Genomic DNA, 24158 nt, shown 5'->3' with positions numbered 1-24158 from the left:
ATACAATGGAGTATCTAAGGATGCAGTTTACTTAAGGGCATTCCAATTTTCACTGAAGGATGACGCGAATCACTGGCTTCATAGCTTACTAACAGGGTCGATTAGAACATGGGAAGATATGACTAGAAAGTTTCTTGACAAATACTTCTCAGCCGCAAAAATAGTGAAGTTCAGAAGGGAAATATACAACTTCTGCCTGACGGACACTGAAATAGTGTTCGAGGCTTGGGAAAGATTTAAGAGATAGTGAGGAAGTGTCAAACATAATGGGATTGAATTGTGGATGCAACTCCAGGACTTTTGGGATGGACTGACACCCCCTTACGACGAACTCTAAACACTGCAGTTGGAGAACCTTTGATGAAGAAGACTCCTGAGCAGATTGTGGCAATTCTTGATGAGCTCTCTGAAGATGCCAACAAGTGGATAGCTAAGCGTAATGATAGAAGAAGATCACTCAGGGTTCATCAAGTAGATTTCAATATAGCGGTGCAAGCCCAACTAGACGCCACGACCAAAGAGAAAAGAAAGCTGACCTTAGCCAAGGTCCAGAGCCAACCATCACCAGTTTCTAATATCTGTGTAATGGGTCATCCAATGCATGAATGTCAGGCTGTAGCTGCAGACAAAATGGTAAATGTTGTGTTAAGCTTTGATAGAGGTAACTACCAAAGTGGTAATAATTTCAATCCTATAGGACAGAGGCACTTAGGCTTTTCGTGGAACTTACCAAGTGGTAGCCTGAACTCATGGCATCAAAGTAACTCTAGACCCCAGGGACAAGGCGCTCCAGGTTATCAAAATCAGTAGAGGCTGCAGTATCAACCTCCACAATCTAATCAATATAACATGGAATATTTAATGAAGGCCTTCATTATCAAGATAGATGAGAGGCTTGACGCCCATGGTACAACTATCAAAGAACTGAGCACATCTTTTCGAAACCTGGAATGACATGTTGGGCAACTAACTACTCTAATGTCTGAGAGGGTTCCAGGAATGCTCCCTGCTGATACTAAGAGAAATCCAAAAGAGACAATAAATGCAGTGTCTTTGAGGAGTGGTCACAAGTTGGAGGATCCCATAGCAAAGGATGAGCTAATTGAGAAACATGTGGAGATTGTGGGCCAGCAAACAAATAACAACATTCAAGAAGGGGAAGTGATGGTAAATGAGGATTTGAAGAAGAAGCGGAAGATTAAAGCTCAGAAAAAGAAAAAAAATGATAGTGCAACAACTAATGAGACTGAAGAGAGGAAATACATACTAGCTCTACCTTTCACCCAAAAGCTAAGTAGAGAAAAGTTGGACAAGTAGTTTGAGAGATTTCTGGATGTGCTGAAACAAGTTCATGTAAACTTACCATTCACAGAAATGCTCTCACAGATGCCTGTTTATGCTAAATTCTTGAAAGAGATCCTTAGGAAGAAGAGGAAAATAGAGGAGACCTTAGTGGTAAAGCTTACAAAGAATTGTAGCGCTATATTGAAAAATAAACTCCCACAAAAGTGTGGAGATTCAGGGAGTTTTACTATACCTTGCTCTTTAGGAACTATTAACATTGATAAATCCTTATATGATTCCGGCGCTTCAATTAATCTAATGCCTCTACCTATCTACAGGAAATTGGAGAATAAGATCGGGGAGATAAGGTATGCACCCATATCTTTGCAGCTGGCAGACCAGACGTCTTTAACACCCGAGGGGATAGTGGAAGATGTTTTAGTTCGGGTGCATAAGTTTGTATTTGCTGTGGATTTTATAGTGATAAATATGGAGGAAAACAAGGAGGTCTCCCTCATCCTAGGAAGATCATTCTTAGCAACGGGTAGAGCTATATTAGATATACACGAGAGAAAACTCATGCTTAGAGTGGGTGAGGAGACTGTGACTTTTAAGATGGACGTAGTAAAGGGGGCACAAACGGACAAACTAGTTGTGAATGTTAAGTGGAAAGTAAAGGGCTCGAAAGAGAAGGTTGCGGTGAGCGAGAAAGATAAGCATGGGGTGTAACCAAAAAAGGCCGGGAAGAAGTTGTCCGCATAGTTCGGGCGCGAGGAATGGAGCCCGACTTCGACTCAGACCCCGACTAGATGTTCAGGAAAGTTTCCTTTACCTTATGCTTTTTAATTGTGTGCCATGTGGAGATGCCACAACTTAAAGTGTGGAGTGGAGGATATTTGTATATATGTATATTAGTTTCCTTTTTGTTAGTTGTAGGAGTTAGAGATAGATTTTTCTTTTTAAAGTTTTCAATTTTTCCCGATGATGGATATCATCGACAGGTTTCTTAAGGGATTAAAGTCGAAGGAAAAAGAATAAAAAGATTTTCTTTTGTTTTGTTTTATTTTTTTTCTTTTGTTAGGTAGTGTAATGATTCCCCCTTGGTTTTTCTTTGTGCCGCGGTTCTTTTCTAAGGGTTTTTACTTGAACCAGATATAGTTAGTTTTCTTTTCTTTTCTTAGAAATACAAAACCTTGTGCGATGATTTGAAATGAAATCAATATCTCTTGACTTTATTATGCCTTGATAATAGTAAGTGCTTTAGTTGTGTTACTTAGGCTCAGGTTTTGACTATTGTATAAGTACCTCAAATTGTATGATCTTAACTTTGCTTAACTGCTTTGACTAGATAGTCTTGATGAGTCCGATACTGAGTGAGTTATATATCGGTGTGTGTAAGGCTTTGTGTTATTCTGTGCATTGCATTTGATGTCTAGAACTTCCCCCATGTGTTTGCAAAGCGAAATAGTAGTTTTATTCAGTCTTGAAAGTGATATAGGCGTTTCTTTATTGAACCAGTTATATGCTTTTACCCATCCAATTGTTATGTATCTTAGTTAACCCCTTTGAGCTTGTAATCTTGTTTCTTTGGTAACAACATAACAAGCCTTCCCCATTTGTTTGGATTGACCATCTATTTGAACCTTTTACCTCTAGTGGCCACTTGAATTGTTATAAACTTTGTAAAATTACAGTGTGGGGTGTTAGTTTGGCTTTTGAGTGGAACTATTGAAATAGGAGAAAGGTAAATCATTTTGAAAAAGTAAGAGCTACTTGAATTAAAAAAGAAAAGGAAAAAAAGTAGTTGTATTGTTGTGAAAAATATTCCTTGATAGTGGTAACTCTTGATTTATTTGTTCTTAAAGAAGTGGGGAATTGACGTATTTTGATGTGAAAGTGGAGTTATGGTTCAAAATAAGTGTGGGGTTTTGAATGGTTAATTGTATGTATTAAAGTGGTTATGGAGGTGTAGTCGCTAAATACAAATGTATCCTACCCTTCTCGCAGCCTACATTACAACCAAATAAAGTCTTACTTGATCCTTGACTGAATGATCTCAACTAGTAGAGTAGTACACTATGGGCAAGCCTATGGTACGTCTCTTGTGGCATATTAATGTTACTTCTGAGAAAGGAGTGAATTCTTTCTATCTTGAGTTCTTAATTGTTCTTAAATTTTATTATGTGTGGAACTACTCTCTATTGTTGTGTGAGGGCACTTGATTCACGAAGAAAAGCTAACGTTGTTGATTTCTGTGTTAGATTAAGTGAACGGGTTGTGAAAAGTGCGTGGTGTAATTGAGTCAAATCTTGAGGCAAGGATGTTACGTTAGAGTGCTTAGTTTGTTCTAAATATTCTTGATATGTTAAGTTAGGCGAGTTGTTTAAAAAGGTCGTGTCTACGTAAAGTGTAGTTTGATTGCTCGAGGACGAGCAATGGTTTAAGTGTGGGGTATTAATGGTAGGTTGTAATCCCGTATTTTAGTCGTTTATTACACTCTAATTCACTGCACTTTACTTGTATTTGAGTTTTAATTGGTAGTGTTTTGCACTAAGTGTGTATTTTATGTCTTGTAGGAGTGATTCCGCGTTATGTATATGTTGTAGAGCTAATTTGAGCTATTTGGAGCTTTGACGTCCGAGTAAAAGCCTAAGGGATTAAGCCGGAATCGTGTTCGAGGGTCGAGGACCAAGTCTGGACATTAAAAATCAAGGTTGAATCCATACTCTGAAGAAATTACACTACCACGACGTGTGGTGCGCCGTGGCAGTCTAAATCCTGCTGCCTGACATGTTTTGAGCTCTCTGATAAGTCTCACAAGCACCCTGCATGGCACGTAGCCCCATGTGGCGCAACTGTGCATTTTTCGATAGCTATTTTCCTATTTCAGCTAGGAACGAGTGGTTTTGTCCGGGCTCGACCCTACTTCGTATAAATATATGGAAAAGCATTTTTTTAAACTTTTGACTTACTTTAAACCTAAGGAAGCTAAGGAGGAGTTGGAAGAACACAAGCACAAGGATTTTATCATTCCTTCCTCACTCAAGATTCGAGTTTGGATCGAATCTATATTTTCCTATACTTTAATTATATTTGTAATGATTTCTCCATATCTATTGAGTAGTTCCCTTTAAGGTTTGATGGATTTGGTAGATTGTTGATTGGTTGTGGCTTATAACTCTAGTTTTATATATTGAATCGTGTTAGAAGAGTTAATTATTGCATCTATATTCACTAGTTCATGTAATCGAGAGAGGCATAACTTGTAGTATCTTTGCAATATATTGTTGGTTGAGTTCATAAATTCTTCTAAGTAATCAAAAGAGGCTAGTTGAATAATTGATTAAATATAGTTAGGAGAATAATCGAAAGAGGTTTTCCTAAAGACCTATCCACTACGCATTCTTGCATATCTTCACAATGCTTAATTTGATTCATCTCGCGAGGTAGATCTAATGTAACGACCCGACTGGTTGTTTCATGAGATACCGCTCCGTTTCCCCTATTTCTGCCTCTTATTGCCTTGTTCAGCAGTATTATGTGTTATCGGGTTGGTTGGCTCGGGTTCGGAGAGGTTTTAGTAAGGTTGGAGACACTTAGTCTCTTTTGAGTGAGCTTAAGCTGGAAAAGTTAACCGGATGTTGATTTATAGGATGAAGAGCTCGGATGTGAGTTCCGATGGTTCGGATATCTTTGGGAGGTGATTTGGGACATAGGAGCGTGATCGGAATGTGTTTTAGAGGTCCGGAGTAGATTTAGGCTTGAATTGGCGAAATTGAAATTTTGGCATTTTTCGGTTGGTAGGTGAGATTTTGATATTGGGGTCGGAATGGATTTCTGGGAGTTGAAAAATTTGGAAGTGTGTGCAAAATTTCAGGTCATTCGGACAAGGTTTGATAAACGTTTTTGATCGAAAGCGGAATTTGGAAGTTTTTGAAATTCTTAGGCTTGAATCCGATGCAAATTTGGTGTTTTGATATTGTTTTAAGAGTTAAAAAGGTTGGAACAAGTTTGAATGATGTTATGGGATATGTTGGCATGTTTGGTTGAGGTCCCGAGGGCCTCGGGTGAGTCTCGGGTGGTTGAACGGGTAATTTTAAGTTGAAAAAGATTGCAGAAAATCTGCTGTGAGTGTTACAGACTTTTGGCCTTCGCGTTCGTGAGGGGCAAGGATGAGGGGCAGGAAGTTTGGCCTTTGCGTTCACGATGGAGTCCCGCGTTCGCGAAGGGTTGGAGTCACTAAGCTTCGCGTTTGCGAGAGGGAAGCCTCGTTCACGATGGGTTGTGAAGTTGAGTGTTCGCATTCGCGTACAGGGCATCGCATTCGCGTAGAAGGAATAAGTGGTCAATGCTAGGTTGTGCTTCACGAACGCGAGGCATTGACTGCATTCGTGAAGAAGAGGTTTTAAGTGCTGGATAGAATGTTTTAAAATATCAATTCCGCAATTTTTAGCCTAAGTTCCACCATTTTTGGGCGATTTTATAGCTTTTGGAAGAGGATTGAAGAGGGAATCAAGGGGGAACACTTGGAGGTAAGATTTATGGACTTAATACTCAATCCTGATGTATTTTCTTCCTAATTAATCATGGAATTTGTAGAATTTAAGCCTAAATATTGAAGAACTAGGGCTTGTAATTGGAGACCTAAAATTAGGGATTTGAGAGATCATTTATGGTTGGATTTTGGTGTTTTTGATATGAATGAACTCGGGGAGTGATAAGGAGTCTATTGATGTAATTTTTATCGGATTTCGAGACATGGGCCAGGGGGTCGGGTTTGGCAAATTTCGGGATTTGTGTTGTAATTTAATTTCTTTCGAGTGGGCTTTGTTCCCTTAGTATATTTTGTTGGTTATGCACTGATTTGGTTAGATTTGGAGCATCTGGAGGCCGATTCGAGAGGCAAAGGCATCGCGAGCTAGAGTTTGGACCGGATAGAGGTGAGTAATGATTGTAAATATTGTCCTGAGGGTATGAAACCCCGAATTTCACATCATTGTGCTATATTGAGGTGACATGCATGCTAGATGACGAGCGTGGGGTCGTGCACCATTGGGGATTGTGACGTAGTCCATCCCGTATGACTGTTTAGCTGTGTATTTGATTGAAAAAATGTATGCTATCATCATGTTTTGGGTTGAATGACAGATTTGGGCCTCGTGCCAACTGTTTTGGACCCTTAAGGGGATTTTTACTACTGTTCCTCACTGTTTTGACTTTATACTTGTACTTAGTCATGCTATATTCTACTATTTTCATAACTCAACCATGTTTATGTTGTTTTGACATCTTAAATGATATTTTGAGCTGAGCATCATATTTACTGTGCCCGATTGGCTTTTAAAGATTTCTGACTGAGTAGGGCCGATGGCCTGTGTTGTGAGGTTATTATGGGATCGAGCTACGCGCCGCAGTGGTATTGTGCTGAAAAATGATTATGGGGCCGAGGGCCTGAGTTGTATGCCACAAGGCCGAGAGCCTGTTTGATTATGCCACGAGATGACTTGATATTACGCTTGGGCCGTAAAGGGCCCCTCCCGAAGTTTGTACACCCCCAGTGAGCGCGGGTACCTAGTGTGAGATGTGATATAGCCCGAGGGGCTGATGTTATTCCATGTTATTCCCCGAGGGGCTAGTTTTGTTGGTAGATTTTTACTGAACTAAGGTGTTTCTACGAGATTTCACTATGTTATTTCATTGTATTAGTTTTACATTGCTTCTTTGTAGTATTTTGTTGTGTTTTACGTATTTTCTTATCGCTCAGCTGCTTTTACTTTTATTACTCACTGAGTTGGCATACTCACATTACTTCCTGCACCCTGTGTGCAGATGCAGGAGCCTCGGGTCCTGCTATTGAGGGTTGATTGCTTCCAGTAGCATGTTCGGAGTTTACTAGGTAGTTGCTCGGCGTTCACAACCCGGTGCTTCTCCTTCCTAACTTTATTTTCATTTGTACAGGATTTGTAGTAGACTATGTAGACTCTTCCTACTTTTAGAAGGTTGTTTAAATGCTCATGATTGGTGACACCCCGATGTCGGGCTGTATCTATTTCCGCACTTGTTCTATTTCACTTAATTTTGGGATTTATTACTTATTAATGACTTAAATTGAATTATTATAACTGTTTAAATGGACTGGGGAGTTGTGTTGGCAGGCCTTGTTTCATGATAGGCGCCATCACGACCGTATCCGGGTGTAGGGTCGTGACAAGTTGGTATTAGAGCCTAGGTTACATAGGTCTCACGAGTAATAAGCAGGTTTAGTAGAGTCTCGCAGATCGGTACAAAAACGTCTGTATTTATCCTCGAGAGGCTACAAAACCTTTAGAAAAAAAACTTCATATTCTTGAAATTCTTATCGTGCGAATTTGTTGATCCGAGTACTAAACTTTTGTTATTCTATTCTCTCATAGATGGTGAGAACACGTGCTACCGGTCAGGATAGACGACCACCAGTACCACCAGCTATGGCCACTAGAGGTCAAGTATGCGGTCAAGGTCGTGGTAAGGGTAAGGGTGTAGCCAGCACAACAGCTAGTGCAACACCTGCAGATCCACTAGCCGCCCCAGTTCACGATCAGGTTCCAGTTGTGGACACTCCAGCAGCACCAGCTTAGGCACTAGTTGTGCCCATTGTGATTCCGGGTCTTCAGGAGGACCTGGCTCAGATTCTATCAGTATGCACTGGCCTAGCTCAGACAGTCTCAGTTACTACAGCCGCAACTACTTCTCTGGTTGGGGGAGGCACTCAGACTCCCACCGCTCGCAAACCTGAGCAGGCCGTGCAGGGATTTCAGATACCGGGAGCACCTCCAGCCCAACCGGTTGCAACTTTTCAGGACTATGTAGCTCATGTTATGCCAGAGGACGAGCAACACAGGTTGGAGAGGTTTGGTAGACTTTAGCCTCCGACTTTCAGTAGTGCAGAGGGCGAGGAAGCCCAGGGTTTCTTGGACAAGTGTTAGAGGATTCTTCGTACAGCGGGTATTCTGGAGACCAGCGGGGTCTCTTTCACTACTTTTCAGTTTTCTGGAGCTTCCTTCACTTGGTGGGAGGCTTATGAGAGGCGTAGGCATGTTGGTGCAGCACCCCTTACCTGGTAGCAGTTCTCCATTCTCTTTTTGGAGAAGTATGTGCCATAGTCTTGTAGAGAGGAGCTGCGTAGGCAGTTCGAGTTGTTGCGTCAAGGAGAGATGAATGTGATGCAGTATGAGATGAGGTTCTTAGAGTTATCTCATCATGCTGTTTGGTTGGTTCCTATGGAGAGAGAGAGGATTATGAGGTTCGTTGATGGCCTCATGTATTAGCTTCGTATTCTCATGACTATGGAGAGGGTGTCTGGTGCTACTTTTGAGGAGGTTGTTGATATTGCTCGTGAGATTGAGTCAGGTCGCTAGGAGCGAGATGAGAAGGTGGCCAAGAGCTCGGGGATCTGGTAGTTATGGTGGTGCTCCTTCGAGGGGTTAGTTTCAGCACGACAGAGGGAATCCATTCAGGCATGCTTAGCCAACTCGCCCAGGTTATCGTGAGGCATCATCGTGTCATGGTTCTCACAGTTCTCATCAGGTCCAGTCATCACTCAATGCCCTTCTAGCCCAGAGTTCGTCCCATGCTCCATCAATTCAGGGCTCTTCTATGCCAGGTGCATCTGCTAGTCATTCTGGTGTTAGGGGTTCCCTTCAGTCCCTGTCTCCAGCACGAGGGAGTTGCTATGAGTGTGGAGAGTTGGGTCATATGTGGAGGTAGTGTCTTTGTCGTCTTGGGGGTTCATCTCAACAGAGGAGTCAGCCATCGGTTTCAGCACCAGTCACTTCACCACCACCCACCTAGCCAGCCAGGGGTGGAGGTCAGTCAGCTAGGGGTCGCTCTAGAGAGGGAGGTTGATCAGGTGGCGGTCAGGCCCGTTTCTATGCACTCCCAGCTAGACCCAATGCTATTGCTTTAGATGTTGTGATCATATGTATTGTCTCAATCTGTCGCAGAGATGCCTCTGTATTATTTGATCTCGGTTCCACTTATTCTTATGTGTCATCATACTTTGCTCGTTATTTGGATGCGCCCCGTGAGTCTCTTGTTTCATTTGTTCGTGTATCTACTCCGATGGGCGATACAGTTGTTGTAGACCGTGTGTACCGTTCATGTGTGGTGACTTTTAGGGGTCTGGCGACCCGAGTGGATCTTCTGTTATTATTTATGGACTTCGATATTATATTGGGCATGGATTGGCTATCTTTGTGCCGCGCTATTTTGGACTGTCATGCTAAGACAATGACAATGGCTATGCCGGATGTGCCACATATTGAGTGGCGAGGCTTGACTGATTATATTCCCAGTAGGGTAGTTTCATTCCTGAAGGCCCAGCGTATGGTTGGGAAGGGTTGTCTTTCTTATTTAGCCTTTGTGAGGGATGTCGGTGCAGAGACTCCTAGTATTGATTCTGTTCCTATTGTGAGGGATTTTTCCGATGTGTTTCCTGCAGACCTGCCAGGCATGCCACCGGATAGGGATATTGATTTTGGTATTGATCTAGTGCCGGGCACTCAACCCATTTCTATTCCACCATATCATATGGCACCATCGGAGTTGAAGGAGTTAAAGGAGCAGCTTCAAGAACTCCTTGATAAGGGGTTTATTCGGCCTAGTGTGTTGCCTTGGGGTGCGCCTATTCTATTTGTGAAGAAAAAGGATAGCACAATGAGAATATGCATTGATTACTGGCAGTTGAACAAAGTAACAATCAAGAACAAGTATCTTTTGCCTCATATTGATGATTTGTTTGACCAGCTTCAGGGAGCGAGAGTGTTCTCCAAGATATATCTTCGTTCAGGTTATCACCAGTTGAAGATTAGAGATTCGGATATTCTTAAGACAGCTTTCAGGACCCGATATGGCCATTATGAGTTCCTGGTGATTTCTTTTGGGCTGACCAATGCCCCAGAAGTGTTCATGTATTTGATGAACAACGTGTTTTAGCCTTATCTCAAGTCGTTTGTTATAGTTTTCATTGATGATATTTTGGTATACTCGCGTAGTCAGGAGGAACACGCAGAGTATTTGAGAGTTGTGTTGCAGAGATTGAGGGAGGAGAAGCTTTATGCAAAGTTCTCTAAGTGTGAGTTTTGGCTCAATTCAGTGGCTTTCTTAGGGCACATGGTATCTAGTGAGGGTATTCAGGTTGATCCGAAAAATATAGAGGCGGTTCAGAGTTGTCCCAGACCATCCTCAGCCACAGAGACTTACAGCTTTCTTAGTTTGACTGGTTATTACCGCCGGTTTGTTTAGGGATTCTCATCTATCGCATCGCCCATGACCAAGTTGATTCAAAAGTGTGCTCTATTCAGGTGGTCGGATGAGTGTGAGGAGAGATTTCAGAAGCTCAAGATTGTCGTGACCACAACTCCAGTTTTAGTTTTTCCATCAGCTTCAGGTTCATATACCATGTATTGTGATGCTTCGAGAGTTAGTATTGGGTGTGTATTGATGCAGAAGGGTAGAGTTATTGCTTATGCTTCTCGTCAGTTGAAGCCCAATGAGAAGAACTACCCTGTTCATGATTTGGAGTTAGCTGCCATTGTTCACGCGTTGAAGATTTGGAGGCATTATTTGTATGGTGTCTTGTGAGGTGTTTATTGATCATCGTAGCCTCCAGAACTTGTTCAAGCAGAAGGATCTCAATTTGAGGCAGCGAAGATGGTTGGAGTTGTCGCGCCCCCTTTTTCCTCGTGGAATCGGGTTCATGACATTTGGGAAGACAACTCATTCCCTTTTGGGAATTTGGGTTTGAATTGAAGAGTCGCCACCTAATGATTAGGGTGCATTAGGACACCAAGAGAGTTTTATTTGAGTAACCAGAGATAGGGTAAGGGCTTGAAATTATCCCAAGGGGAAGGTGTTAGGCACCCCTCAGGATCCACTAGTGTGGTTCCCGACCAGACTATTGTTGTGAACTTAGGTGCAAATAACACATAAACAAATAAAGTTTCAAATAAGAGGGGATTTTCACATAAGGGTTTACAAGCAAATAAAGTTGGAAAGAACTAAAAGAAAGCTGATTTTTCTTTAAAAAAAAGAGTTTGAAATTCTTTAAAAGAGATAAGAAATAAAGGAAAGGGGGTCCTAGGTTTATTACTAATATGGATCACCCCACATAATGCCCGGCAATCACTCCTCAATGAGGGGTTACGCGTGGTATTATTGTGTGGTCATCATATCCATATCTATCCTTCCCACCCCGTTAAGGTATTAAAGCGCGGAATGGTCTCGTTTACTTATTGCATGCTATTACCCACCTGAATCCTATCAGTCCCAGAGGCATTTAGAACTACTAATCCTAAAGGGAAGGGATATCGTCTTATTTGTAGTTTCAAAGGCAAAATTCTAAGGCGACACGCAAGAACATGTATAACAAATTGGGGGAAAGCACATAACAGGCAAAAGGGCTCAGATATACCTCCTTTAGATAAAGAAGCACACAATTTAGCATGTCTTGCACGTACTGTTTAGGGTCTGATTAAATACTGAATGTGAAAGAACTTAGAGGTTGAGGCAGACTGATTTATTACATAATTTAGATAAGAAGCCCGAATCAGGCCTGCCTGCTGTTGTAGTTAATAGAACAGATTCAGTTTATAACTTTTATCCTAAGGCTTGCCTAAGTATCGGACAAGGATCTTATAGGCATGGTATCTATTGAATTCAGGAATGCCATGAAATAATAAGGTCTAAAAAAATAAACTGAGTACATGTTGTTAAACTGAGTACATGCTGATTAAATTGGGAAGTCAGATTATGAAAAGAAAGCACACTTTAACGAAAGCTATAGGCTCTGAAACTGATGATACTCGTTATTACTGATTTTAGTTTTGTACGTGAATGAAACGATTAGGATTAGATTAATATCTCCTATAGACATGCTTTCTACGTGAAATTGATTTTAAGCCTTGTATGGTAAAAATGCAAAAGCATTAAATCTAGGTGTTGAATTTGGTTTAAGACATAGTATCTAGATGCAATTGAATGTTTAAGTCTTATGAGCTTGATTTCTAGATGGCAAATGAATATACATGATTTAAAAGATCATATAGGCATATTTTCTATATGCATATGCAGAATTCAGATTCCCAGATACTTATAGACACAATTTCTAGATGATAATGAATATACAGGATTTAGAAGGACCTATAGGCATGATTTCTAAACCAGAGTAGCAGACCTATGATCATGATTTCTATATGAAAATGGACATTCATAATTTCCTATAGACATGCTTTCTATATGCATTTGAATGTGCAGAATTTGAAAACCTATAGACATGGTTATTTATGTGAGAATGCAGAATTAAGGATTCCTATAGACATGATATCTACCCTTTTTGCATACATAATTACGCGCCCTTTTTACTAACCATCCCCAAGAGTTTATTACAAATTTATTACAGCCCAGAATAAAGTAAAAAATACATCAGAAAAAATGAAAGTACAACCAAGGAGAGCCTGATTCAGACTTCATGTCTGAAATATGAGGTAAACCAACTCCATGAGATCATGATCCAAAGCCTTTCTCCCATTTGAGTGTGTCAAAGTTCCCTAACTAAAATGAACTCCGGACAGTGCTTACACCCAAATGTATTACCAAATTTGTACAGATGCAGTGTGGAAAGGCCAGCCCTCAAGTGTCTAGGTTCAGAGGGAACTCAAGGTCCCAAGGCAAGGCTCACAAGAGGGGGGCAGAACTTAAAGACTAAGAGAGAGTGCAAGTGCAGAAACAGAATTCTGAGAGAGGGAAAGGGGAAGGGAAACAACTACAAATAAGTACATATAGGGGTACAGGGGAATGTGGAGGTTGTAAAGAGCCTATTGCTTAGGCAAGGGCAGGCTTTAGGGATGCTCAGCAACGGAGGATGCTAGCATGCCATAAGCTTGTCAAAACACACATTAATAGAGGCTAGGATCCCAAGGGATCAGGTTTGATTCATGGGCAACAATTTACACATTGCCATGCTCAAAACCATAGCTTAAACAAATAAGGGGGTGGGGGAATAGGGATTCATAACAGAATAGGCAGGAAAAGAAATTAGTAATGTTGAACTATACAGAAACAGTAAGTAGTTAGGGATACAAAAGCATAAATAAACACATTTGTTGTGGTGTTGAAACTTAAATCAGAACATAGCAGTTTCAAAGAAACACAATAAAGAAAGGTAGTAGGTCTTGTAAACAGGCCACAATGCAAGCAAATAAGAGAGAATATTATTGCGTGTAAGTGTAGTTTCAGAAGAAAACTATGAGTGAGGGATTGTCTGTTTTGTGTCAATGCAAAAGCCAGGTATTTATAATGTGAAAACAGGCAGAAAATAAGGCAAGAATATAATTATGGAACTGTGTATCAATTAAAAATAAATTAGTATCAAAGACTTCCTTTAATCAAGGAGTTAAAACCAAACAGTAATGGACAGAAATTATTTAAGGAAAGAGATCAAGTAAACATCTTGTGCAAAGTAGGCAATTGAGGGTAAATACATAGGAGTTTAATTAAAGGAAGAATTAATGAAGAATCTTTGAAATACACGGTTAACCAAATAAGGTAAGAAACACAATAAATCAATCAGCACATAGTAAATCAAGGAGTCAGGGATTCGAAGTTATAAATAAACCAAGTCAGAATAGGAGAATCGAAAGGCTAAGGGAAAGTTCTCAAATCAACCCAAGAATCAGGGAAATCAGTAAAACAAGGAAAGAACCAATCAGACTCACACAAGGAGGTCTGAAATCAGTCCCAAATTGAAGGACATTTTAAAGGGAAACTCAACATATAAAAGAGTATATGAGTATTAAGCAGGCAAGGCTAAATTTAGGACAAAGAGAAATATCGTATAGTAGCAAACACAGGTAGTCACATAGGTCGATTCCAGTTACTCAGTAACAGAGAAGAGAAAGTATCGAATAGCATACCAAAGGGTCAAGTAAAAGATCTTATAGAGTTTTAGCAGGAAGTTAGAATCATATAAAGAAACAAAGATTCAGAAATTCAATCGAGCAATAGATGAAACATCTTTTAGAAACTCAAATAGGTTCAAAGAAATTAGGGTTTTGAAACCAAACAAGTTAAAACATGAAGAACAAGCAAATCACATAGCGAGTAGTCTCAAAACTCGAATGAATCCCCAAATTTAGGGTTTTCTTCGTCAATCGAGTAGAGATGAGAACAAGCAAATCAGGCAGAAATTCTAACGAAATAAGTTCAGAAATCTCAAAAAGGAACTAAGGCTTTTAACATGCATATTCCAGTAGAGGAACAACATAAAAAAACTCAGTAGAAAAGCAATATAGTAGAAGAATAACGTAAGAAACACAGTAGAAGAACAATATAAGAAACATAGTAGACATGTTTTTAAAAAAATCAGAAGAGCTTCGAAATAAAGTAACAAAAAACCCTAAGTCGGAAAAGATGAAGGTTCTGAAAGCAAAGTTTTGAAAGAAACTTTGAGAAAACGTTTAAAAGCTAAGAGAAAACATCGATATACAACGGATCTAAAAGAATCGGAAGAACCTTGAAGATTAGGGTTTCAGAAGAACCCTAGATAGTGAGAAAGGCTTGGAAAGTCATTGATCTTGGCAGGAGAAGTCAAGATCAGGCTTGAACAGCCATGGCTGGCCGGAGCAAGGTCGGAGATGACCGGAGACAGCGAAGCACTAAAATAGACCAAGGTCTGGACCAAACTTCATCGGGGTCTGGTCTTGAAAACATAATAATCAAGCAGGTAGGAGTCGTAGGAGGCAAATACAGGCCTTTAATGGCTTTAGAAGCCATCGATTCAGGCGATTTTAGGATGGAAGTGGAGGGAGGCGGCTAGGGTTTTTGAGAGATAATTGGAAGAAGGGGGATTCAAAGGAGGCTAATGGTGAGAAATGGTTAGGGTTTAGGGGGGAGTAATGGGAAATAAAAAGGAAAGATTAAAGGGTGGCCGTTGATCATTTTGATCAACGGCCTGGATTGAATGGGAATCCAGGCGGGTCATTTTAAAAGGGTCGTGGGTTGGGTAGACTAGGATTTGGGTCAGGGTAATTGGGTTTTAGGATTGGGTTTAATTGGATGCCAAATCAGGCCAAAATTGAAATGCAAATGGGCTAACATTTAAATAGCCACTTTTCCCTTGTTTAATTTATAAAAAATAGTAAAATAATTTGGGAGTAAATTAAAGGTACTGAAATGATTAATAATATATAATTATGAAAAATAAAAATACTGGAGTCCATTTTATAATTATAAACACAATTAAATATTGAAATAGGCTAATATTGCAATTATAGGCAATTTGGCTTAAAAAATACTAAATAAATTTGTAAAAATATGAAAAAATTATGTTAGCTATATTTTAGTATAAATATGAGAATCTAATGAGTGAATCACCCAAAATGATAATTTTGGGGATAATTATTAATTTGTTCTTGATACAATAGGCAAATAAATTGATTTAAAAATCTTAAGAATTAAGAGAAAAATATTAAAACCTTGGGACATACTTATATATGCATATACATGCTATTTTGAAAGTTTTTTGCATATTTAAAAATATACAGGAAAAATTGGGTATCAACAGCTGCCCCTCTTTACCCGGGAATGATGAAAGAGTTGTCGGGTAAAGATATGATGGCCAATTTTGACCGAAAGAAATGATTTGAAGAGGTTTGGTCGTGCTCTGGCTCCTGAGCTACCTACATATCCCTGGTCTTATAGGAATCATGCCATATGTAGTTCAAGATCCGTCGGTGGAGTATGCCGATGGAGACTTTTCAAGAACGGATACAATATTTGGGTTGGGCTAAATGGTTAAGGTCTAATAAGGCTGCGGGAACTGGAGCAGGATCGCTCCTGCCGAGATGGCCATTGTTCGCCAGTTTACCTGCAAATGAACAATACAAGCGTATATTGTGCGGAAATTTAAACATGATGCAAGTTCCCGTTGGACCATGAATGTTGTCTTTGAACGGTTAGGATGACGTCCTCAGACCATGACGTCCTGGGCCATGAAGCGTATGATAAAGGATTCGCAGGCCATGAAATGATGCTCTCGGGCTATGAGAATGATGCCTTAAAACTATAATGCCTTTAAATAATGATATGCAAAAGATTAAAGGAGTCCACAGGCCATGGCATGGTGTTCTCAGGCTATGAAAATGGTGTCTCTGAACAATGATGCCTTTGGACAATTTGGCGATCTTTCAGCCCATGAAATGCAGTATTTGGCGATATTTCAACCCATGAGATGCAATAGGTGGCGATCTTTCAGCCATGCAAGTGTAAGTAAGGTGGCGATCTTTCAGCCATGCAAATGTAGATAAAGTGGCGATCTTTCAGCCATGCAAGTGTAGAGGTGGCGATCTTCCAGGCATGCAGAATGTAAATAAGGTGGCGATCTTTCAGCCATGCAGATGGAGGTAGAGCTTAACCTCGGAAGGCAGAATGGTTGTCTTATGCAATGCAAGAATGCAGATAGAGATAGAGCTTAGTCTCGGAAGGCGGAATGGTAGCCTTATGCAATGCAGGAATGCAGATGGAGATAGGGCTTAGTATCGGAAGGCAGAATGATAGCCTTATGCAATGTAGAAATGCATATGGAGACGGGGCTTAGTCTCGAAAGGCAGAATGGTAGCCTTATGCAATGCAAGAACGCAGATGGAGACAGGGCTTAGTCTCGGAAGGCGGAATGGTAGCCTTATTCAATGCAGGAATGCATATGGAGACTTAGCTTAGTCTCGGGAGGCAAAATGGTAGCCTTATGCAATACAAGAATGCATATGGAGACATGGCTTAGTCTTAGAAGGCAGAATGGTAGCCTTATGCAATGCAAGAATGCATATGGAGACAAAACTTAGTCTCGGAAGGCAGAATGGTTGCCTTATGCAATGCAAGAACACAGATGGAGACAGAGCTTAGTCTCAGAAGGCAGAATGGTAGCCTTATGCAAGAATTAAAAGGGCAAAAATGACAAGTGAATTTCTTAGCTGATAGCGGATTGCGATATTGCGACTACTGGGGATACTGTATCTGGTGAGGACACTACGTGCGGATATTATCTGTGAGTAAGTGCAACGGTTCTGAGAGTAGTATTTCTTAGCAATGTGAGTCTCATGAGTGTATAGTATATTTGATAATTTTGCAACTCAAGTGCCTTCATTCAAAGAAAAATCGTGAGTTTCGTAAAGAAGGGAGGTTAGTTCGTATCTCCGCTGGCTCTGCTTGACCTGCTCCGCTTTGATCTGGTGACGCTGCACGTATCGTTGGGGGTAGCATTGCTGAATAGAGCGATTTCAGAAATAAACATGCATGATTTAGTAAAGAAAATATGACAATAAATACATAATTAAGAATAGTTTTCGTTAGATAAACCGACGACTACAACGTGGTCCAAGACATTGCAACCTTCCTTGTTACAGAATTTTGAGGGTCCTCCTCAAAATTCTGCCCCAGTTTACTGGGTTGCTGCTTCTGACTGCTGCTAGTGATAATTAGCTGAAATTGACTTCGGAATTTTGAGGGTCCTCCTCAAAATTCTGCCCCAATTTCCAATTGCGGGGGAAATAAAAGTTTTGTTGAATTGTGACCGAACCCATAGGGCTGACTACGTATCCCCTCTTAAACGGGAATCAGGTCAGGCGTAGTTCAATTTATATCATATAGGAAAGCATAAGGATTACATATAGTAACACTTGACTGCATCTAAATTGATCGGCTTTGGCCAGACTTCTTCGTCCATTCCTGCAAGTATGAGGGCTCTTCCTGTTAGAACCCGGTAAACCATGTATGGACCCTGCCAGCTAGGAGAGAATTTCCCTTTGGCTTCATCTTGATGTGGAAAGATTTTCTTCAACACCAGCTGCTCCGGTGTGAACTGTCTTGGCTTGACTCTTTTGTTGAAGGCTCTGGACATTCTGTTCTGATAAAGCTGACCGTGGCAAACTGCATTCATTCTCTTTCCGTTTATAAGAGCTAGCTGCTCGTAACGACTCTCCATCCATTCTGCATCGTCGAGCTTAGCTTCTTGTATGATCCTCAAGGAAGAGATTTCTACTTCAGCGGGAATGACTGCTTCTGTACCATATACCAACATGTAGGGGGTTGCTCTTGTTGATGTGCAGATTGTGGTGCGGTATCCCAATAAAGCAAATGATAGCTTCTCGTGCCACTGCTTCTTGTGTTTGATCTTGAAGGTTTCACACATGGCTTTCATCAGGTCACTATTGAGATTGGAACTATTATTAGTGATGATTGATTCCGGAATCCCGAACCAACAAATGATACGGTCGCGGACGAAGTCTGCCATGACTTTCTTAGTCACTGCTCAATAAGATGCTGCCTCGACCCATTTGGTAAAATAGTCGATTGCTACTAGGATAAACCTGTGCCCGTTGGAGGTGGCAGGCTCGATTGGTCCAATAACATCCATTCCCCAGGCAGCGAACGACCACGGTGAGCTCGTTGCATTAAGCTCATTTGGAGGTACCTTTATCATGTCTGCATGTATCTGGCAGCGGTGGCATTTCCGGATATACTGGATGCAGTCTGTCTCCATAGTCATCCAAAAGTAACCAGCTCGGAGTATCTTCTTTGCTATGACAAAGCCGTTCATATGCGGGCCGCAGGTCCCAACATGAATTTCTTATAGTAGTTTAGATGCTTCCTTTGTGTCGACACACCTTAGCAATCCCAAATCCAGAGTCCTCCTATACAGGATTCCTCCGCTGTGAAAGAAATTGTTAGACAACCTTCGAAGTGTGCGCTTCTGAGTAGTGTTTGCAAGTTCTGGGTATTCTTATTTTGCCAAATATTCCTTGATATCATGAAACCAAGGCTTTCCATCTGCTTCTTCTTCGACATAAGCACAGTAAGTTGGCTGATCATAGATCTTTACCGGAATAGGATCAATGAAGTTCTTGTCTGGATACTGTATCATGGATGATAGGGTAGCCAATGCATCGGCAAACTCATTCTGGACTCTAGGAACATGCTGGAACTTTGTCTTTGTGAACCTCTTTCTCAACTCATGTACATGATGCAGATAAGGGAGTATCTTGGAGTTATTAGTCGCTCATTCTTCTCGTACCTGATGTATAAGCAAGTCTGAATCTCCGATCACTAACAACTCTTGAATGTTCATGTAGATGGCCATTTTGAGACCTAGGATGCAGGCTTCATACTCAGCCATATTGTTGGTACACGGGAATCTGAGTTTGGCGGACACTGGATAATGCTGACCGATTTCCGATACGAGGACTACTCCTATGCCAACTCCCTTGAAGTTTGTTGCTCCATCGAAAAACATTCTCCAACCATCAAAAGATTCTGCAATGTCCTCTCCTATGAATGATACCTCTTCGTCAGGAAAATACGTATTTAGGGGTTTGTATTCTCCATCTACGGGGTTTTCAGCAAGGTGATCTGCTAGTGCCTATCCCTTGATTGCCTTTTGAGTTATGTAGACAATGTCAAATTCACTCAACAAGATTTGCCACTTGTCTAGCTTTCCAGTGGGTATGGGCTTTTGGAAGATGTACTTCAAAGGATCCATCCTTGATATGAGATATGTAGTATAGGCACAGAAGTAGTGCCTCAGCTTCTGAGCTACCCAAGTTAAAGCACAACAGGTGCGCTCTAGCAGAGAATACCGGGACTCGTACAGGGTGAACTTCTTACTAAGGTAATAGATGACATGCTCCTTCCTCCCCGTTTCATCATGTTTCCCCAGAACACAACCAAACTCTCCATCCAATATTGCGAGGTAGAGTAATAGAGGTCTACCTGGCTCGGGCGGGACCAAGACTGGTGGTGTTGATAGGTACTCCTTGATTATTTTGAAGGCCCTTTGGCAGTCATCAGTCCATTTGGTAGCGGCCTCCTTCTTCAACATCTTAAAGATTGGCTCATAGATAACTGTAGATTGTGCTATGAACCGGCTGATGTAGTTAAGTCTCCCAAAGAAACTCATCACGTCCTTCTTGTTCTTTGGTGGTGGCAATTCTTGAATAGCTTTGACCTTTGATGGATCCAGTTCTATCCCTCGGCGACTCACAATAAACCCAAGTAGTTTTCCAACAGGAACCCCAAATGCACACTTCGCGGGATTTAGTTTCAGGTTGTACCTCCGCAGTCTATTGAAGAATTTTCTCAAATCTTCCATGTGATCAGTGGCTTTCTTGGACTTGATGATAATATCATCTACATACACCTCTATCTCCTTGTGTATCATATCATGGAAAATGGTAGTCATGGCCCTCATGTAGGTGGCCCCAGCATTCTTTAACCCGAACGACATCATCTTGTAACAATATATTCCCCACGGCGTAATGAAAGCCATTTTTTCAGCATCTGTTCATCCATCCAAATCTGATGATACCCAGCGAAACAATCTACAAATGACTGCAACTCATGCTTGGCGCAATTGTCAATCAAGATATGTATATTTGGAAAAGGGAAGTCGTCCTTTGGACTGGCCCGGTTGAGATCCCGGTAGTCGACACAGACTCTGACCTTCCCGTCCTTCTTTGGTACTGGCACAATATTGTCTAACCATGTTGCGTATTCCACTACCCTGAGAACTTTGGCTTTGACCTACTTGGTGACTTCTTCCTTGATCTTCAAACTCATATCAGGTTTGAATTTTCTGAGCTTTTGCTTTACCGGTGGACATGTTGGATCAATTGGCAGTTTGTGAGCCACAATAGATGTACTCAGACCAGTCATATCATCATACGACCAGGCGCATATATCTTCATATTCTCTCAAAAATTTTGTGTACCCTTCCTTTTCCGATGGCGACAAATGAACGCTAATTTGTGTCTCTTTGATATTTTTTGCATCTCCCAGGTTAACAATCTCAGTCTCATCTAGGTTGGACCGGTTATTGAGGCGTGCCTCTCTGCTTACGGCCTGTATGGAAGGGCCTTCCTCCTCCTCCTCCTCGAGAACAATACAACAATCCATGTCATTGTCCTCTAAGAACAAGTTTTTCACAGCTGCCAGTGCTTCCTCTTCTTCTGACCCATAGATAACATCGACCAGTTGGAAAGTTTGCTCCAAATGTGGTATTGGCTGATCCAACGGATAGTAAGGGCTGCACCATAATGGAGACCAGTGGTTGAATTCCTCCCAGGTGTACTCATATCCCAGACCGAAAGTAGTGCCATGCTTCTTGAGCTTTATGGGCTTAGTGATTCCTTGGAGGTTCTTGCTGAGCCCTTTGCCAGGTTCTTACCCACTCTAATTCAGTATACTCTTGATATTGTTATCCTACCATTTGTCTTTGTCAACAGCATTTACTCGTTCGATATGATGGTAAGTCTCTCCTCCCAACTTCTTTCTCCCCTCGATTGATGGAATGGTTTGGCGACTGTATATAGGATTGTTACTGTCGCCGTGAATGATCACTTCCTGGTGATTCCATTCAAACTTTACTGCCTAATGTAGTGTTGATGCTACAGCCCTTGCAGCATGAATCCATGGCCGTCCCAACAGTAGATTGTAAGATGTGGGCACGTCTATCACATGGAAATCAACGTCGAACCAAGTAGGCCCCATTTGCAAACACAGACTAATCTCCCCAATGGTGGACCTTTGGGAACCGTCGAAAGCTTTCACATTGATGACTCCATCCTTTATCTCGTGCAGTCCCTTACCCAACTCCCTGAGAGTTACCAAAGAACAAATGTTAAGGCTGGACCCTCCATCAATCAGGATTCTGGTGATAAAATAATCTTCGCATTGCAAGGTGATGTGCAATGCCTTGTTGTGACTCAACCCTTTTGGTGGCAGCTCACCTTCATGAAAAGTGATCTTGTGACTTTCCAATACCTGTCCTACCATGTTTGTCATATCTCCGCCAGTGATGTTGCTTGGCACGTATGCTTCACTCAGCACCCTCAACAGAGCATTCTTGTGTGCCTCAGAATTTTGTAGCAAAGCAAGTATGGATATTTGTGACGGTGTTTTGTTCAACTGGTCGATGACCGAGTATTCCTTGGCCTGTATCTTTCTCCAAAGATCGTCTGGACCTGTCTCAATGATAGGCGACCAATTGGAGGCCTGCTTGCTTGACTCTTCTAGATGTTCTGGGGTATAGACCCTACATGTTCTCGTCATACCCTGTGCGGCAACAGTTTCCTCGAACCTAACCTTGCCTTTCCTCTTTGCCTCAGGTGTATAGTCCCATGGTATAGCCTTGGTATGGAATGTTGTCGTGGCCAACATCGTCACTAGGATCGGCGTGGCTATCTTCACCTGAATGAAGCATGTCCCTTGGGTGGTAAAACTGCAACTTTGAATGGTGTAGGTGCATTTGTCGGAGACACGAATTTGACCTCAATTTCCACTGGTGTCTTTGCAGATGACGTTGTTTCAAACTCAAGTGGCACGGACATATTCACCTCAGCGTCCCAGATGGCTGAATCTGGACTATGATTGGTTTAAGAGTAACTATTGGCTTCTTTGGGTCATCACCTTCTGCAATCAACCCGATTGATCCCTCGGGATCCCAATCATCCTCTATTTCAATCATGTGAACGTCTCTATCCTCATGGTCTGGTAGAGGTTATTGCGGACATTCGGAGAGGGCTCCTTTGCCACAATAATCTTGTTGTCAATCAAAGCCTGGATCTTGTCTTTCAGAGAACGACATTCATCGATGATGTGTCCCTTCATGCCGGAATGGTATGCACAGGATTTGTTTGGGTTAACCTACTGAGAAGGGTTCTCAGGAGTTGTAGCAGGGATAGGGGTGACGTAACCAACAACTTTGAGTCTTTCTTACAACTGGTCAATAGGTTCAGCAATGGCTGTGTATTGTTTAGGAGGTCTACGATCGAAATTTAGTGGAGGTCTAGGGAAGTTTTGGCGTGCAGGATGTGATTGATAGCGGGATGGTTGAGTAATGTAGGCTTGGTAAACATGTGCGGGTTGGGAATATCTGGGTGAAGTAGGCTGATATGTGGGATGTGGAGATGACTGATAAGTGGGTGGTGGAGTTTGGTAAGAGGGTGATGGTGCTTGGTAGTTTGGAGCAGGCTGATATGTGAGTGGAGTCGTTGGGTAGGTTTGGTATTTGATGGGAGATTTGGTTCTCTGTGCCACCATGATGGCTCCTACGTCCCTTTTCTTGGGCGCACCACCAGACTGTAAGGCCTTATTTGTAGCTTGCAAGGCTTCAAAGTTTGTAACCATACCACTTTTGATGCCTTCTTCGATTCTTTCTCCCAGCTTGATGGTGTCAAAAAAGTTATGGTTCTCAATCAACATTAGCCTTTCATAATATTGTGGGTCCTGAGCTCGGACGAAAAACTTGTTAATTTGTTCCTCCTCTAAAGCAGGCCTGACCTTAGCAGCTTCTGATCTCCAGCGGGTAGCATACTCGCAGAATGTTTCCGTGGGCCTCTTCTTTAGGTTCTGGATGTAGAACACATCTAGTGCATTTTCTGTGTTGAACCTGAATCTGTCCATAAAGTCGGATGTCATACTCACCTAGTTCGACCATTTCTTCGGGTCTTGGCTAATGTACCAAGACAGAGCATCTCCTTTCAGACTCCTCATGAAAAATTTAATGCGGATCCTTTCGTCCTTTCCTACTCTGACCAGCTTGTCACAGTATGTTCTCAAATGAACTCTTGGATCCCCTGTACCATCAAACATCTCGAACTTAGGAGGTTTGTACCCCTCAGGCAGTTCAACATCGGGTTGTATGCAAAGATCTTCGTAGTTCAACCCTTCTATCCCCTTACTTCCTTCGACGCCCTGAATTCGGCTGGTCAACTTCTTAAGTTCTTCAGCCAGGTTCCTGATGAGTGAGTTTTTATCATCAGACTTGGGTGTTCTTGAGATGGGTTGGG

General features: G+C 41.6%; 1 protein-coding gene across 1 annotated transcript; it reads left to right on the top strand.

Moving 5' to 3' along the window:
- Nucleotides 1–1374: 1374 nt before the first annotated feature.
- On the top strand, nt 1375–2013 carry LOC104237728 (uncharacterized). The gene has a single exon (XM_009791929.1). The coding sequence runs from the start codon at nt 1375–1377 to the stop codon at nt 2011–2013; it is 639 nt and encodes a 212-aa protein (XP_009790231.1).
- Nucleotides 2014–24158: the final 22145 nt, after the last annotated feature.

The sequence above is a fragment of the Nicotiana sylvestris genome, chromosome 10 (genome assembly GCF_000393655.2).
Source record: "Nicotiana sylvestris chromosome 10, ASM39365v2, whole genome shotgun sequence".
NCBI lineage: Eukaryota > Viridiplantae > Streptophyta > Magnoliopsida > Solanales > Solanaceae > Nicotiana > Nicotiana sylvestris.
This window is presented reverse-complemented; position numbering and strand designations above follow the sequence as displayed.